At 40.3% G+C, this 14802-nt stretch overlaps 2 protein-coding genes across 3 annotated transcripts in view; one reads left to right on the top strand and one right to left on the bottom strand.

Moving 5' to 3' along the window:
- The window catches only part of Mctp1 (multiple C2 and transmembrane domain containing 1), a 583339-nt gene that overhangs the window by 318959 nt on the left and 249578 nt on the right, over nucleotides 1-14802 (bottom strand). The window lies entirely within an intron of this gene.
- Nucleotides 3205-3707, top strand: LOC118596209 (60S ribosomal protein L21-like). The gene has a single exon (XM_036206957.1). It carries the CDS (start codon nucleotides 3225-3227, stop codon nucleotides 3705-3707), a length of 483 nt encoding a protein of 160 aa, XP_036062850.1. The 5' UTR covers nucleotides 3205-3224.

The following is a 14802-nucleotide window of genomic DNA, read 5'->3' as shown; positions in this document are numbered from 1 at the left end:
AATCTTGGGAGCAGCACTTAGAAAGAAAATGGTCACTGCTGAATAAGCCACGTTCTTGTTTCCTCATTGAGACAAGTTGAGGGAATTCTATGCCAAGTCTGGGCCACCAGGTCTCCTGCATCTTTACTCATCTCGAGGCATCCATTTTCTCTCCTTGTCACATCCTTTCCATGGCTTCTTGGAATTGTCGACCAAAGAAACTCAAATTCTCACAGCAGGGTTGTTTCTTAAAAATTATGTTCTTCTTTGACAATAATGAAGTATTATTAAAAACAAGTGGCATTTCAGAATTCTCAGTAACTCTTGAAAAAGCCATTGATTTTACTTTTATAATTATACTCACAGACTTTCTTTAATAAAGAAGATGAAGTTGTCTGTGATCATTCTTTTCCAGTTTAACTAGCAATTCTTCTCTGCTAACTTTATTCAGTAAGTGGTAAGTTCAAAGTGTACAAGAAGTTTAGAAAAATCAAATGCACAACTTTGTAGTTATTGCCTCTAAGTACACTTTGCTATAAAACTACTCAGAATTCTAAACTACTTAGCTACATTTTGGAGATGTTTATGGAGAGCAAATTGGTCATTCTTCAACTCTAAAGAGATTTTTACTTCAATTGACAATTCTACAGTACTGTCACATATTAACAGTGTACAGAATCTGTGTTTGGCAGTAATGGAGAACAGTGTATGAAGGACTAATAGAGAGTTATGGGCTCTGGAGACTGAGGATGCCCACTTTGTCTCAATCAGTTTCCCTCTAAGGATGAGAGCCCAGAGCTACAACTTTATTTCTAACGGGGAATGAAGATCTAGGAACTGTTTCTCTGTCCCAAAGGTACAATTTGTGTGCATTAGGAAGATAAAATCTCCCCCTTTCTCAGGAGAGGAGAATTGACCGCTGTGCGGCACTTGTCCCAGACACACCAAGGGGTGTGGTTGTGGCCCCTCCCCTGCAATATGGATCTGATGACATCAGCACTCACTCTCACTGTATCTCCAGCAGGGGAGGAGAGAGTGGCCCTGCAAAGTAGATACCAGAAACAATAATTCTTGCTCTTAGATCTGGAAATCCAGTCTACATTTGCTTTCAGGGGAAATAAGGAAATTTAGATATTAAAATTATCAATAAAATGTCCTTGGGATTGAAATTTTCATTTGATCTACAGGGAACTTTTCATTTGCACAATAAAATTATGACCTATTTCTGACATGTGCTTATAACTATGCTGTTTCCTCCACAATTCTCACAGGAACTTCAGAGATTGTGTGTTTCACAGGGAATGCCAAAGCCGAGAGAATGAGGGTTGGCTACATAAGAACAGTCAAGATTCCTTTTGTGTTATTATTTTTTTCCCTTCCCCTTTAAAAGCATGCAACCTAGGATGGAGAACAAGCCTAGTGGCTAAGAATTCTAGCTCTTACACAGGACCTGGGTTCAGTTCGCAGCACTCAGGTATGCATCCAAACACACAGATAACCATGCAGACATATAATTTAAAAACTGGGGGCCACCAGTCTTCAAAGGCACATCAAATGGAGCTCTGGAGTTCAGAACTGTCACTCCAGTCTAGTGGACATCCAGACAGACTCATATTCTATGGTGTGTCTTGTCATTTGATCTTAGGCCTTGGGAGTGCACCAGAGTTGGAGGAATAGTTGGGTATTTGGGGGTGCATAGCCTGACTGTGCACATTTACAGACAATTCAGGTCCTGAGAAATTCTGTGGTTGTGCTGTATTTGTGGAGCAACCATGTAGCTGTTTACTGCCTTACCAAAGAGTAAGCCACTCTGGGAAAGCAATCACTGGGGAACAGGTGATCCCTCACTGGGGTCTTGTGCTGCTACTGAGGTTTTTGTCTAGGACATTTTCCACCTGTGCTTTATTTCCATAGTTTCAATTACTTACCGGTGAAAATTATACATGACAATCAATCAGCACAGTGACTTTCTGCTTGTCCATATATGGCTGCAAACAGTTATTTATAGTGTGGTGTTTACGTGTGGGGGTGTACATGTGATTCATGGGAGATCTTTCTTTAATAAATGACTTTAAAATACATCAGAATCAGCCAAAGTCTTTTTAAAATGAATGGGCTTTCTTTTGAGATTGTGTGATCATGTTGATCAGGGGTAAGGTCATAAAGTCTGCCAAGTTCCAAAGTGATTCTGATAGTGCATCTGCACTGAAGATCATTGCTGTGTGGGGACAACTTTCCTCAGAGAGTTCTGAAGGTGAGTGAGTACGTATTTTATAAAAATATCCAATTAAATGAGTAAAATATACTTTAAAAATCAAGGAATATTAAAAGTGAATCCTCATTGTACAAGAACCAAGAGAGAAAGGGACATTCTTCCTAGGTCAGCTCAGGGAGATCTAGGTGGTTTTATAAGGCAAGAAGCAATTAAGCAAGATGATTTGTGCCCAGACTGAGAGCTGTCCCTAACTATGCTAAGAGAGCTGTCCCTAAACTATGCTAAGAGAGCTGTCCCTAAACTATGCTAAGAGAGCTGTCCCTAAACTATGCTAAGAGAGCTGTCCCTAAACTATGCTGAGAGAGCTGTCCCTAAACTATGCTGAGAGAGCTGTCCCTAAACTATGCTGAGAGAGCTGTCCCTAAACTATGCTAAGAGAGCTGTCCCTAAACTATGCTGAGAGAGCTGTCCCTAAACTATGCTGAGAAGACTTTCTGGTTGACAAAGTTACCTTCATGTAACTGTAGAGAGAACTGACAAAGTTGTGTACTTCCTCAGATGGAAGAGAGCTCTCTTGATTTGACTGGTCCTGAGATTAATAGATGCATATAAATTTAGAATAGGCAGCTATGCGCGCGTGCACGCGCGCATGCATACACACACACACACACACACACACACACACACACATACACACACAGTGCTTTAGAAGGGAATAGCAACATTTAATTAATTAGTAGCTAGGTTACTAAGATAAGGTGAAGAACAGAAGATATAATCTGTCCTTGAGAAACCCTTCTGTCTTAAGACTACGGATCCAGATTCTAAGGCATTATTACAAATGGTCAATTAAAATTAATTATGAAATATCTTTTAGGTCCATTTAAGCATTTGAAATGTGCCTGATTATTCCTAATAATAAAAGTACTTTAATAATCTAAGTTATTTAGTTAAACTGCCTTAAAAATCTAAATGTGGCCCCGCCCCTTTCCTTTTGGCCGCAGCAGCCATCTTCCAGTAACTCGCCAAAATGATGGACACAAAGGGAAAGAGGAGAGGCACCCGCTACATGTTCTCCAGGCCCTTTAGGAAACATGGAGTTGTTCCTTTGGCCACTTACATGCGAATCTACAAGAAAGATGATATTGTAGACGTCAAGGGAATGGGCACTGTTCAAAAAGGAATGCCTCATAAGTGTTACCATGGCAAAACTGGAAGAGTCTACAATGTCACTCAGCATGCCATGGGCATCATTGTAAACAAGCAAGTTCAGGGCAAGATTCTCGCCAAGAGAATTAATGTGCGTATTGAGTACATCAAGCACGCTAAGAGCCGAGACAGCTTCCTGAAGCGTGTGAAGGAGAACAACCAGAAGAAAAAGGAAGCCAGGGAGAAGGGCACCTGGGTTCAGCTGAAGTGCCAGCCCGCTCGACCCAGAGAAGCACACTTTGTGAGGACTAAGGGGAAGGAGCCTGAGCTGCTGAAGCCCATTCCATATGAATTCATGGCCTAATGTACAAAAAGAAATAAAAGATCTGGACTGTAAAAAAAAAAACAAAAACAAAAACTAAATGTTTTCTTTTTAGTTACATCTGAGGTAACAGTTTATGTAAATCAGATTTTTTGATAGAAAATCTAATTTGTGGTGAGTAGAGAAAGCCCTGAATGAGTGTATCAGAAGCCAATGAAATCCTGAGTAAACATGTTATTGACATGGGCATGGCCATGTCAAGGATCCCATGCCTTTTAGAGAGTAGCAATTTAGAATAAGGAGTTATACACACACACACACACACACACAGAGAGAGAGAGAGAGAGAGAGAGAGAGAGAGAGAGAGAGAGAGAATAATATTCAAGTTATAAAGGTAAAATCAGTACAGTAAAGCTGCCTTATATTTTCAAAAACTTCTTTGCATTTCATCTAAAATGTATTGTTTATCATTATTTCCTAGACAGGTGTTGACAGAAATTCCCAACACACCCCACAGTTGGGCATGGTTGGGCATGCCTGGCAGGACACTTAGGCATTTCTACCTAGTCATTTCCAGGTCAAACATCCTGCATGACCCACGACCCCATGGCCCCGTGGTTGCATCAAGAATACAGTGCAACTGTGTGATCTATGCGCATGCGTGGAATAGCCACATGGGCCTGTGTGCGTAGGCGCAGCTCAGCCTTTGTAAGCTGAGCTTATGTTCCCTGGCCCCCTTTCATACATGTGTCTTTTCACAGGCCTATTCACATCTATCCCTCTCTCCTCATCTTAATAAAACTCTTGTTAGTGGATTCTGTTGTGTTTTGTGACTTTTCCTCACAGGGTAAGAGCGCCACTAAAAACCAACAGGTGTCCCTGATCTTATGGTGCTGTTACTGTGGTTATTACACAGATGCCCTCTCTTTTCCTTGCATTAGTGCTGAAAATTCAGTGGATTTTTCTCTTTACCCTACGTCTGCCCACAAAATTGAAATAATAAAATAGGAAGGAAGGAATTTTTATATACAGACCAACCTTGGAGCTTCTTGGAGAGATGCCATAGGCACCACAGGCTTACTTTAGAAACCTTGGGATTTCTTCCAGTGCCATTTAAGATGGGGAAACTGATTAGACATGATTTAGGAATGTTCCCAATTTTCTGTATTTTCTCAACATTCACCATAGTGTGGGGGAACTCTGTCCTCTTTCTTAAAGACAGCATGACATTTGGTTCACTCTCTGTTTCTTGGGAAACTGATTAGGCAATATGTCAATGATACTGCTAAGTGACATAAGGTAAAAATGAAGGTGCTCAGAGTCCCATGTGCTAGGAAGCTGCTATCTTTGGGATTTGCTGAGTTAATGATTATTATGCCTGGGTGTGTCTCTGGACATTGTCTGTGGATGCTGTGAGAGATGAAGTCCTAGAGTGACTTCTATGTCAGCTCTGTGCAGATTTTGCCATCTTGCCCTCTTGAAACACTTGATCCCGAAGGGAAGTTCTTTAGGCAGGAAGGTAACAACTCAAAGGAGCCTCAGAAGTCCCTGAAGCTGACCAGATTCAGTAGCCACCCCTCCCCCAAGTAAGCAATACCTTCAGCTTGGTCATTCTCAGACAAAGCTGCAAAGACTTCAGACTACAGCCACTGCCTGAAGAAGCAGAGACTATCCACACTGCCTGGAAGAGCTTTAGACCAACTGAGGCACCTGGAAAGGATACTCTTCATCCTGTTGAGCTGCCTGCAGGCTGTGCAGTGTGCTCCAGGTTCTTAGCTCTGAGAGCTGTTTGGGGTGGGCTTTGGTGACCCAGCTGTCTTTAAGTCATTTCTGGTCCTCTAAGTGACCCCTCACCCATATTTCTTTATGTAACCTCAAGAGAACTCATTTGTTCACCAAACTGGACGTTGGTGGTATCCATCCTTTGTCTGTCATGGGCTTTTTATCTGGGGTGAGTAGACATGTATGTTGCATCTCCCAAGGATCTGCTTTGTCACACAGCACTTACATAACCTAAAGAGACAAGGTAAATAACTCACAGATGGGTGTATGGCTGATTCCAGCACTGAACATGGGCTGTCTGAGGTTTTCCTGCTGGTTAACTGATGACAAGTGTAACCCTCCCTGGATAGGATTATAAGGCTGATGCTTAACCTTAATGATCATGAAATACTGCTTTATGGGATGTGAAAGAAATCAAAAGCAAATAAAAGGTTCTATTTCCTCTGATGGTGTTGTATCGGGTAACATGTTGGTCTTTGATATACTGTACACCCTACTGGAATGAGATGAAGACACTGCAGGGGTCACGGGAAAGCTTTGGCAATCTGTCAGTGTCTCCAATGTCTCCCTCTGGGTAATCACCACCTAGTTTACAGGCATTCACTTGTGTGTTGCTCTCCTCCATCAGTAATACAGTAACTAGGGCATCAGTCTGCCGTCTACAGCAGCGTCTGTCTCACCTCGTGTTCTTTTTGTTTTTTGTTTTTTGAGACAGGGGTTCTCTATAGCTTTGGAGCCTGTCCTGGACTAGCTCTGTAGACCAGGCTGGCCTCGAACTGGGTCCTTTCTATGGTTCAGATTAAATAATGCTGAGACCAATGCAAAATATTCTTGGGACAATAGGGTAAATAAAGATCAAGTCACTTATTAAATTCTCATTGTTTAGCAATTATATGGCCAGTTTTACCAAAATGCAACCAAGGGGTCTTTCTGTACACGGAATAGTGTGTTTTCTGTCTATAAAAAGCAAAGCATCAAAAAAGAATAGACATCTCTACTAGTTAACCGTGACTATCATGGATAACACCCAACAAAGCAGCTTGATGTAGGAAGGGTCACCCTGGCTCTCTGTTTCAGAGGCAGGTATTGATTCACAGTCATGGCATGTGGTAGTCCCCAGGATTGTGGATGAGGCACAAACCATGGTGGGGGAGCAGGCAGGAGAGCAAAGTGGCTTATACCTCAAAGTCTGCAGGAAAGAGAAAGTAAGAAACATGCCCAGGATGATCAATAGCACATGTTATAACATGCCCTAGTAACCATGTTCCTCCAACTCTGAAAGTTTCTACTTCCCAGGGCATCAAATTGTGATCCTATCAGATTATGCATTGACTAAATCACAGTTCTCACAACCCAATCACATGGCAAAAACTCCCCTCTGAACATCACACTGAGTTCCCAAGCATTGAACACAAGCACCCACCGTTGGGTGTGGTAACATCAGCCTGTATCCCCAGGAAGATTTTGAGTTCAAGGCTAGCCTAGACTCCATAGTAGGTCCTGTCTCAAACAACAACTTCCAAACAAACAAAACCTTCCAGTAAATAACAAAAAGCCACATGTGAGCCTACTTACCCACACCACAGCTATATGAACTAATCATAATAATACACATTTTCAGAAATATACATATCGTTTGCATGTATGAGTATGTGTATGTGTTTGTATGCACACACGATTATAGATGAAGTTTAAGATCACAAACTATGAAATCCTGTCATTTGAAGCAATATAAATGGGACTGAAGGTCAATGTGTTGGTAACTTGTGAATACCACTAAGTCAATCTTGTAGAGAAATGAACAGAATGCAGTTGTGGTCACCGAACCCAGGGCAGACCAAGGACAGGAGGAACAAAACCAAGAGGAACTGGAAACAGAATGGAGGAAACACTCCTGGCCCCTATCACTAGTTAAAACACCCATGATTCAGTTCAAAATGACAATGTTAAATTCCCAACACAGAAGGTGATTATTGAAAGAGGTGGAAATTATTATCTTGACTTACTACACATTGTATAAGTGAATTGATTACTATGATTACTGCATAAAAAGTTCAAGTAAAATATTTAAAAAGACAAGGTCATTCTGAAAATTTTCTTAATGGTAGGACCTTGGTTAAAGGAACATCAACATGTATGTAGATGATTATGTCTCTAACAGATAAGCTACACTTATATCTCATTCTCACCACTTGAAAGAAACTTTAAAACAAAGTTGACTAGCAACATATATAATTCATTATCTTGACCAAAACACAACATGGCGTGTCTTTTCTTGATCACCATAGCTCATCAAAAGCTAAGTCTAAGGATACCAGGGGAATGCACTCAGAGAAAACCCACTCCTGCTGCATAGCTGCATATTCCTTTGGGGAATAAGAATATACACAATGCTTTATCCTCTTTGGTATTAGTGGTTAAACTCCAAACATCGTGCCTGTAAAGCACTTAGCTGTATCCCCAACCCTATGGTGCTTAATTTTCTGATGAATTTTAGTGAGATTAAGATCTATTTTAGAAAGCATTGGTAAACATTCATAATGTCTGAAATTTGTTTGGATAGTGAAATGGAGTACTGTTAGTGATGATTCTAGTCAGTAGTTACAAAACACAACTTCCCCAGGTGAGATGTAGCCATCCTGACATGAGGACAATTCCCAAACTTCAAACCAAGCAGGAGTCTGGAGACGAAAGCGTGGATGAATGTGCTGTGGCGGTGGTGCCCTTACAGCCAGGCCTCTTGGGAGTCAAAGAAACTTAGTAAGTTCCAAGCTTCCTGCTTCATGCCTGATGTACACTAGGGATAGACCCATGCCTTACCCATTCAAACAACTCTCTCTTTAAGAGGTTTCATAGAGCCGGGTGGTGGTGGCACATGCCTTTAATCCCAGCACTTGGGAGGCAGAAGCAGGCAGATCTCTGTGAGTTCGAGGCCAGCCTGGTCTCCAAAGCGAGTTCCAGGAAAGGCACAAAGCTACATAGAGAAACCCTGTCTCGAAAAAGACAAACAAACAAACAAAAAAAGAGGTTTCATAAATACTTTCTAGTGTTAAAACGGTTGACTGGCCATCTAACTTGAAGAAGGACTTGTTTATGATTACAATGCCGAATGTTTTAGTCTTATTTCATTGAATTTATTTTCTGGGAAAAAAAAGAGGTCTCAACTCTTCTTACATCTGGCAGTGTTGGATCTGGTGCTGGCAGTGTTGAATCTGGTGCAAGTTTTCAATTAGTGATTAAAAATGAAGGTTAATGGGTGGTTAACTCCCACATCCATATCCATATATCAGGTTTCTATTGTTCTTACTCCACCCTGAGAACAAGGCTTTCAGTATGCTTGGAAACTTTCTTTAGCACAGGCCTAAAGACTCTGCAGCTCCAGGTGCCCTGATGGAGAACTCTAGACGGGCAAAAATGCAGGAATTTATAACAATGTTACAAATAAATAAACAACTTTACTTTTTGTTTATTTAAATTCATTCCTAGTGTACAATGAAAAGAAATATCTTGTAATTCAGTGGTTCTCAACCTTCCTAATGCAATGACACTAATACAGTTCTTCATGTTGTGGTGACCTCCAGCCATACAATTATTTTCATTGCTAGTTTGTAACTGTAATTTTGCTGTTATAAATCACAATGCAAATATCTGATATGCAATCCCTGTGAAAGTCATGGATCCTCTGATGGGTTGAGATCCACAGGCTAGGAATCACTGCACGTTAACTTGGGTTTCCCCATAACACATATGTGTTAATACCTGGTGCTTGTGAACAGCCTTGCCTTGTTCCTGATTTTAGTGGTATTGCTTTGAGTTTCTCTCCATTTAATTTGATGTTGGCTGTTGGCTTGCTGTAGATTGCCTTTATTATGTTTAGGTATGTTCCTTGTGTTCCTGATCGCTCCAAGACCTTTATCATGAAGGGGTGTTGGATTTTGTCGAATGCCTTTTCTGCATCTAGTGAGACGGTCATGTGGTTTTTTTTTTTTTTTTTTTCTTTGAGTTTGTTTATATGGTGTATTACATTGACGGACTTTCATATGTTGAACCACCCTTGCATCCCTGGGATGAAGCCTACTTGATCATGGTGGATAATTGTTTTGATGTGTTCTTGGAGTCTGTTTGCCAGTATTTTATTGAGTATTTTTGCATCAATGTTCATGTGGGGAATGGTCTGTAGTCCTCTTTCTTTGCTGCATCTTTGTTTGGTTTAGGAATCAGGGTAATTGTGGCCTCATAGAAGGAGTTTGGTAATATTCCTTCTGCTTCTATTGTGTGGAACAATTTAAAGAGTATTGGTATTAAGTCTTCTTTGAAGATCTGGTAGAATTCTGCACTGAAACTATCTGGTACTGAGCTTTTTTTTTTTTTTTTTGGTTGGGAGACTTTTAATGACTGATTCTATTTCCTTAGGGGTTATTGGACTATTTAAATGGTTTATCTGGTCTTGATTTAACTTAGGTATGTGGTACCTATCCAGAAAATCATCCATTTCTTTTAGATTTTCCAGTTTTGTGGAGTAGAGGTTTTTGAAGTATGACTTGATGATTCTCGGGATTTCCTCATTGTCTGTTGTTATGTCCCCCTTTTCATTTCTGATTTTGTTAATTTGGATGCTCTCTCTCTGTCTTTTGGTTAGTTTGGATAAGGGCTTGTCTATCTTGTTGATCTTCTCAAAGAACCAACTCTTTGTTTCATTAATCCTTTGTATTGTTCTCTTTATTTCTATTTTATTGATTTCAGCTCTCTATTTGATAATTTCCTGGTGTCTGTTCCTCCTGGGAGACTTTGCTTCTTCTTGTTCAAGGGCTTTCAGGTGTGCTGTCAATCACTAGCATGAGATTTCTCCAGCTTCTTTATGTGGGCATTCAGTGTTATGAATTTCCCTCTTAGCACTGCTTTCAGAGTATCCCATAAGTTTGGGTATGTGGTGTATTCATTTTCATTGATCTCTAGGAAGTCTTTAATTTCTTTATTTATTTTTTCCTTAACCCATTGGTGATTCAGTTGAGCATCATTCAGTTTCCATGAGATTGTAGTATTTCTGTAGTTTTTTCTGTTGTTGAAATCTAACTTTAAACCATGGTGGTCTGATAGAACACAGGAGGTTATTCCAATTGTTTTGTATCTGTTGAGATTTGCTTTGTGGCCAAGTGTGTGGTCGATTTTAGAGAAGGTTCCATGGGGTGCTGAGAAGAAGGTATATTCTTTTTTGTTTGGGTGGAATGTTCTGTAGATATCAATTAAGTCCATTTGAGCCATAACATCAGTTAAGACCATTATGTCTCTGTTAAGTTTCAATTTGGCCAATCTGTCCAGAGGTGAAAGTGGGGTGTTGAAATCTCCCACTATTAATGTGTGGGGTTTTATCTGTGATATAAGCTTTAGTAATGTTTCTTTTACATATGTGGGTGTCCTTGTGTTTGGGGCATAAATGTTCAGAATTGAGACTTCATCTTGGTGGATCTTTCCTGCGATGAGTATGTAATGTCCTTCATCATCTCTTTTGATTGATTTTAGTTTGAAGTCTATTTTGCTGGATATTAGGATGGCTACATCAGCTTGCTTCTTAAGACCATTTGATTGGAAAGTCTTTTCCCAGCCTTTTATTCTTAGGAGGTGTCTGTCTTTGAATTTGAGGTGTGTTTCTTGTATGCAGCAGAAAGATGGGTCCTGTTTTCATATCCAATCTGTTAGTCTATGTCTTTTATAGGTGAATTATGTCCATTGATATTAAGGGATATTAATGACCAGTGATTGTTCGTTCCTGTTACTATTTTTATTTTTTGGTGGTAGTGTGTGTGTATTCTCTTCTTTGGGGTTTACTGCTGTGGTGTTATGTGTTTTCATGGGTGTATCTGCCTTCCTTAGGTTGGAATTTTCCTTCTAGTGCTTTCTGTAGGGCTAGGTTTGTGGATAAGTATTGTTTATATGGTTTTGTCTTGGAAGGTCTTGATCACTCCATCTATGATGATTGAAAGTTTTGCTGGGTATATTAGTCTAGGCTGGCATCCATGGTCTCTTAGTGTCTGCATTATATCTGTCCAGGTCCTTCTGGCTTTCAAATTCTCCATCGAGAAATCGGGTGTTATTCTGATGGGTTTGCCTTTATGAGTCACTTGGCCTTTTTCTTTTGCTGCCCTTAATATTCTTTCTTTATTCTGTACGTTTAGTTGTTTAATCATTATGTGGCGAGGGGACTTTTTTGAGGGGTCTAGTCTGTTTGGTGTTCTATAGGCTTCTTGTATCTTCATAGGCATTTCCTTCTTTAAATTGGGAAAGTTTTCTTCTATGATCTTGTTAAATATATTTTCTGTGCCTTTGAGTTGGTATTCTTCTCCTTCCTCTATCCCTATTATTTGTAGGTTTGGTCTTTTCATGGTGTCCCAAATTGCTTGGACATTTTGGGTCATGACTTTGTTAGTTTTAGTGTTTTCTTTGACTGATTAATCTATTTCTTCTAACGTATCTTCAACATCAGACATCCTCTCTTCCATCTCTTGCATTCTGTTGGTTATACTTGCATCTGAAGTTCCTGTTTGTTTACTCAAATTTTCTGTTTCCAGCATTCCTTCTGCTAGTGTCTTCTTCATTTTTTTTTTTTATTTCCCTCTTCAGGTCTTGGACTGTTTCCCTCATCTGTTTTGTTGCTTTTTCATGATTTTCTTTCAGGGACTTATTGTTTTTTTCTGCTTTATTTGTCCTTTCCTCTAGTTTTTTATAGCGTTCTTCCCATTTTTTGTTTGTCTGTTCCTCTACTTTATTTTTGATTTCTTCTATATAAGGCTCTAGCCTCCTCATGATGTTACTTATAAGGTTGTTTTTTTCTTCTTCTTCCATTCTGTGATGTTCAGGTTGGAGGAGGGCTAGGTTCTGGTGATGCTGTATTGCTCTTTATTTTGTTGTATGTACTTCTGCCTTGATGTCTGCCCATCTCCTCTTGGGTTCGTTCTTGGTCTTATCAGTGTACTTGGTCCAGACAGAGCTGACAGATTTAGGGAGCCTCTCTCTGGTCCAGATGGAAGCTCTGGGCCAGATGGGAGCACTGGTCCAGATGAGAGTGCTGGCCGGATAGGAGCTGGGGGTCTGGAGTCTGAGTCTTGGGAAGTCCCTGATGTCTCCTTATCTTGTCCAGATGGGAGCTCCTCTTGTCCAGATGGGAGTTCCTCTGGTCTCTGGTCCAGATGGGAGTTCCAGGGCAGGATGGAAACTGGGGGCTGGTCTCTGATTCTCAGGAAGTGGTTGGGGTCTCTGGCAGATGGGTGTGGGGGCAGGGTGTGGAGACTTCAGGTTCTGTCTGCAGACTTGGAAAAGGGGAGCCTTCCTGCAGGGCCTGCCAATTGGCGGGAAACTGGGGTCAAGTTGGGCAGGTCCTCCCGGGATGGCCTGTGTCCAGTGGTGGGACCCAGGGGTGGTTGTCTCTCTGGCTATAACCCCAGGCACTCACCTCTGGTCTAGATGGGAGTTCTGGGGTAGACAGGCAGACATTTTCTTAATTAATCATTGAGTGGCAGTGCTACCAATTCAGGGGATCCTGGACTATGTAAGAAAGCAGGCCCAGCGAACCTTGGAAAGCAAGCCAGTAAGCAGCACTCCTTCATGGTCTGTGCTTTGGTTCCTGCTTCCAGGTTCCTGCCTGGCTTTAATTCCTGCTTTGTTTTTTTCCCAGTGGTGGGCTGTGATTAAGTCATATACTTCAAATAAACCATTTCCTCTCCAAATTGCTTTTGGTCTTGGTCTTTATCACAGCAATCAGCATCAAATAGGACAAGAGTTATGAGAACTTGCTACTTTCACAAAGAGTCACAGTTCAATTCCAAGTACCCACCACATCAGACCTTTCTACACTATCTAATTCCAGATCTGGGAATCTGCTGCCCTCTCTGAGTCCTCAATCACCTGTATGAACTTTCAGACAGACAAACAGACACAGATACAGACACAGACACACACAGACACACAGACACACACAGACACAGACACACACACACACACACACACACACACACACACACACACACAGGGAGAGAGAGAGAGAGAGAGAGAGAGAGAGAGAGAGAGAGAGAGAGAGAGAGAACAATTTCCAAGAGCAAAACTTACTGGGTTAGGTTGAAATGAGCATTTTAAATATATGGTATCTTCTTCCCTGCTAAGTAATATTTCCTTAAATACATAACACTGCCATTCTCCTGAAACTTATTCCATGTTTCTATCTGAGAATAATTTGCTACTATAAAAAAATACTATTGTGTTCACATGAAATCCAGACTGGGAACCATGGTGAAACAGAATATGGTGGGACAAGAAAATCTAGATTTAAATATGAGTTTAGTATATTTTTATGCTGCCCAAGATAGGGTAATGTGATGAATGCTAATATACACAATCGACGTTTGAAATCTAACAATGAAATCCATCATTCTGTATAATGAATATATATTAATAATTCTAAAAAGAGGCATAGGAAAAAGACTACACAGTGTCTTAAGAGTAGAACAAAGTGTGCTGTGCTCAAGCAAATGGCATCCTATGATGACAGATTTGTATGTTGAGCCTCTTGACACAATTGTCCACAGCCATGGTGTGCATTTCTTAGAACATGTTATCTAAAGCAAGTACTGCCTGCATATCTTATGACTGCCAAGGGTAACTACTTGTAAATTGTAACTTGGCCGAAACAGTCTCTTCCTCAGTTATTTTTGAAATGCTCCAAATACTCTGCTTCACATCATAATTTTCTCACATACAACTTTAGTATGATTTCTGCCTGGGTTTGTTGTGACTATAGTGTCCTTAAATGGTGGCTTTCTATCACAAGGAAAGCTATCTTCCTCTCCCTCCTACTCACGTATTCAGTTGTTGATTTACTATTAAGGTAGACATTTGTCATACCTCCTGTGTCACACATTGTCACCATCATCACCTTTCTTACTAAAGTTGACTCACCTGTAGTCATTACTTGTTCTCTGAAGTGGCTCCTGTGTTTTGACATTCTATTTCTTTAATTTTTGTCAATGGAAAAATGTCCCAACCTCATCTTGTCCTTTTCCTACCCAGGTCAGTAATCAATAATTTCTCAAAAAGTCCTCATCACTTGCATTAGGGAAATTGTATTTAGAAACAAAGATTTGGACCCTTGGTGTGTCAATTACTTTTTTTTTTTTAATTACATTTGTCATTGTTTCTAGCCCCACTTAGCAAACAGTTTCAGAACACACATACACATGTATTTATCCTTTTGTATTTCTATGTATCTCAACACACAGGATATCTCAGGACTTAGTTTAAATTTTTCCATTTTCTATATTTACATATAATTTTTCAACAGTGAGAAATACAGGTCTCAGTATCTATA

This window comes from Onychomys torridus, chromosome 15 (genome assembly GCF_903995425.1).
Source record: "Onychomys torridus chromosome 15, mOncTor1.1, whole genome shotgun sequence".
Taxonomy (NCBI): domain Eukaryota; kingdom Metazoa; phylum Chordata; class Mammalia; order Rodentia; family Cricetidae; genus Onychomys; species Onychomys torridus.
This window is presented reverse-complemented; position numbering and strand designations above follow the sequence as displayed.

Coding starts and splice junctions, on each gene's coding strand:
- LOC118596209 (XM_036206957.1), top strand. CDS start 3,225: ATGATGGACACAAAGGGAAAGAGGAGAGGCACCCGCTACATGTTCTCC.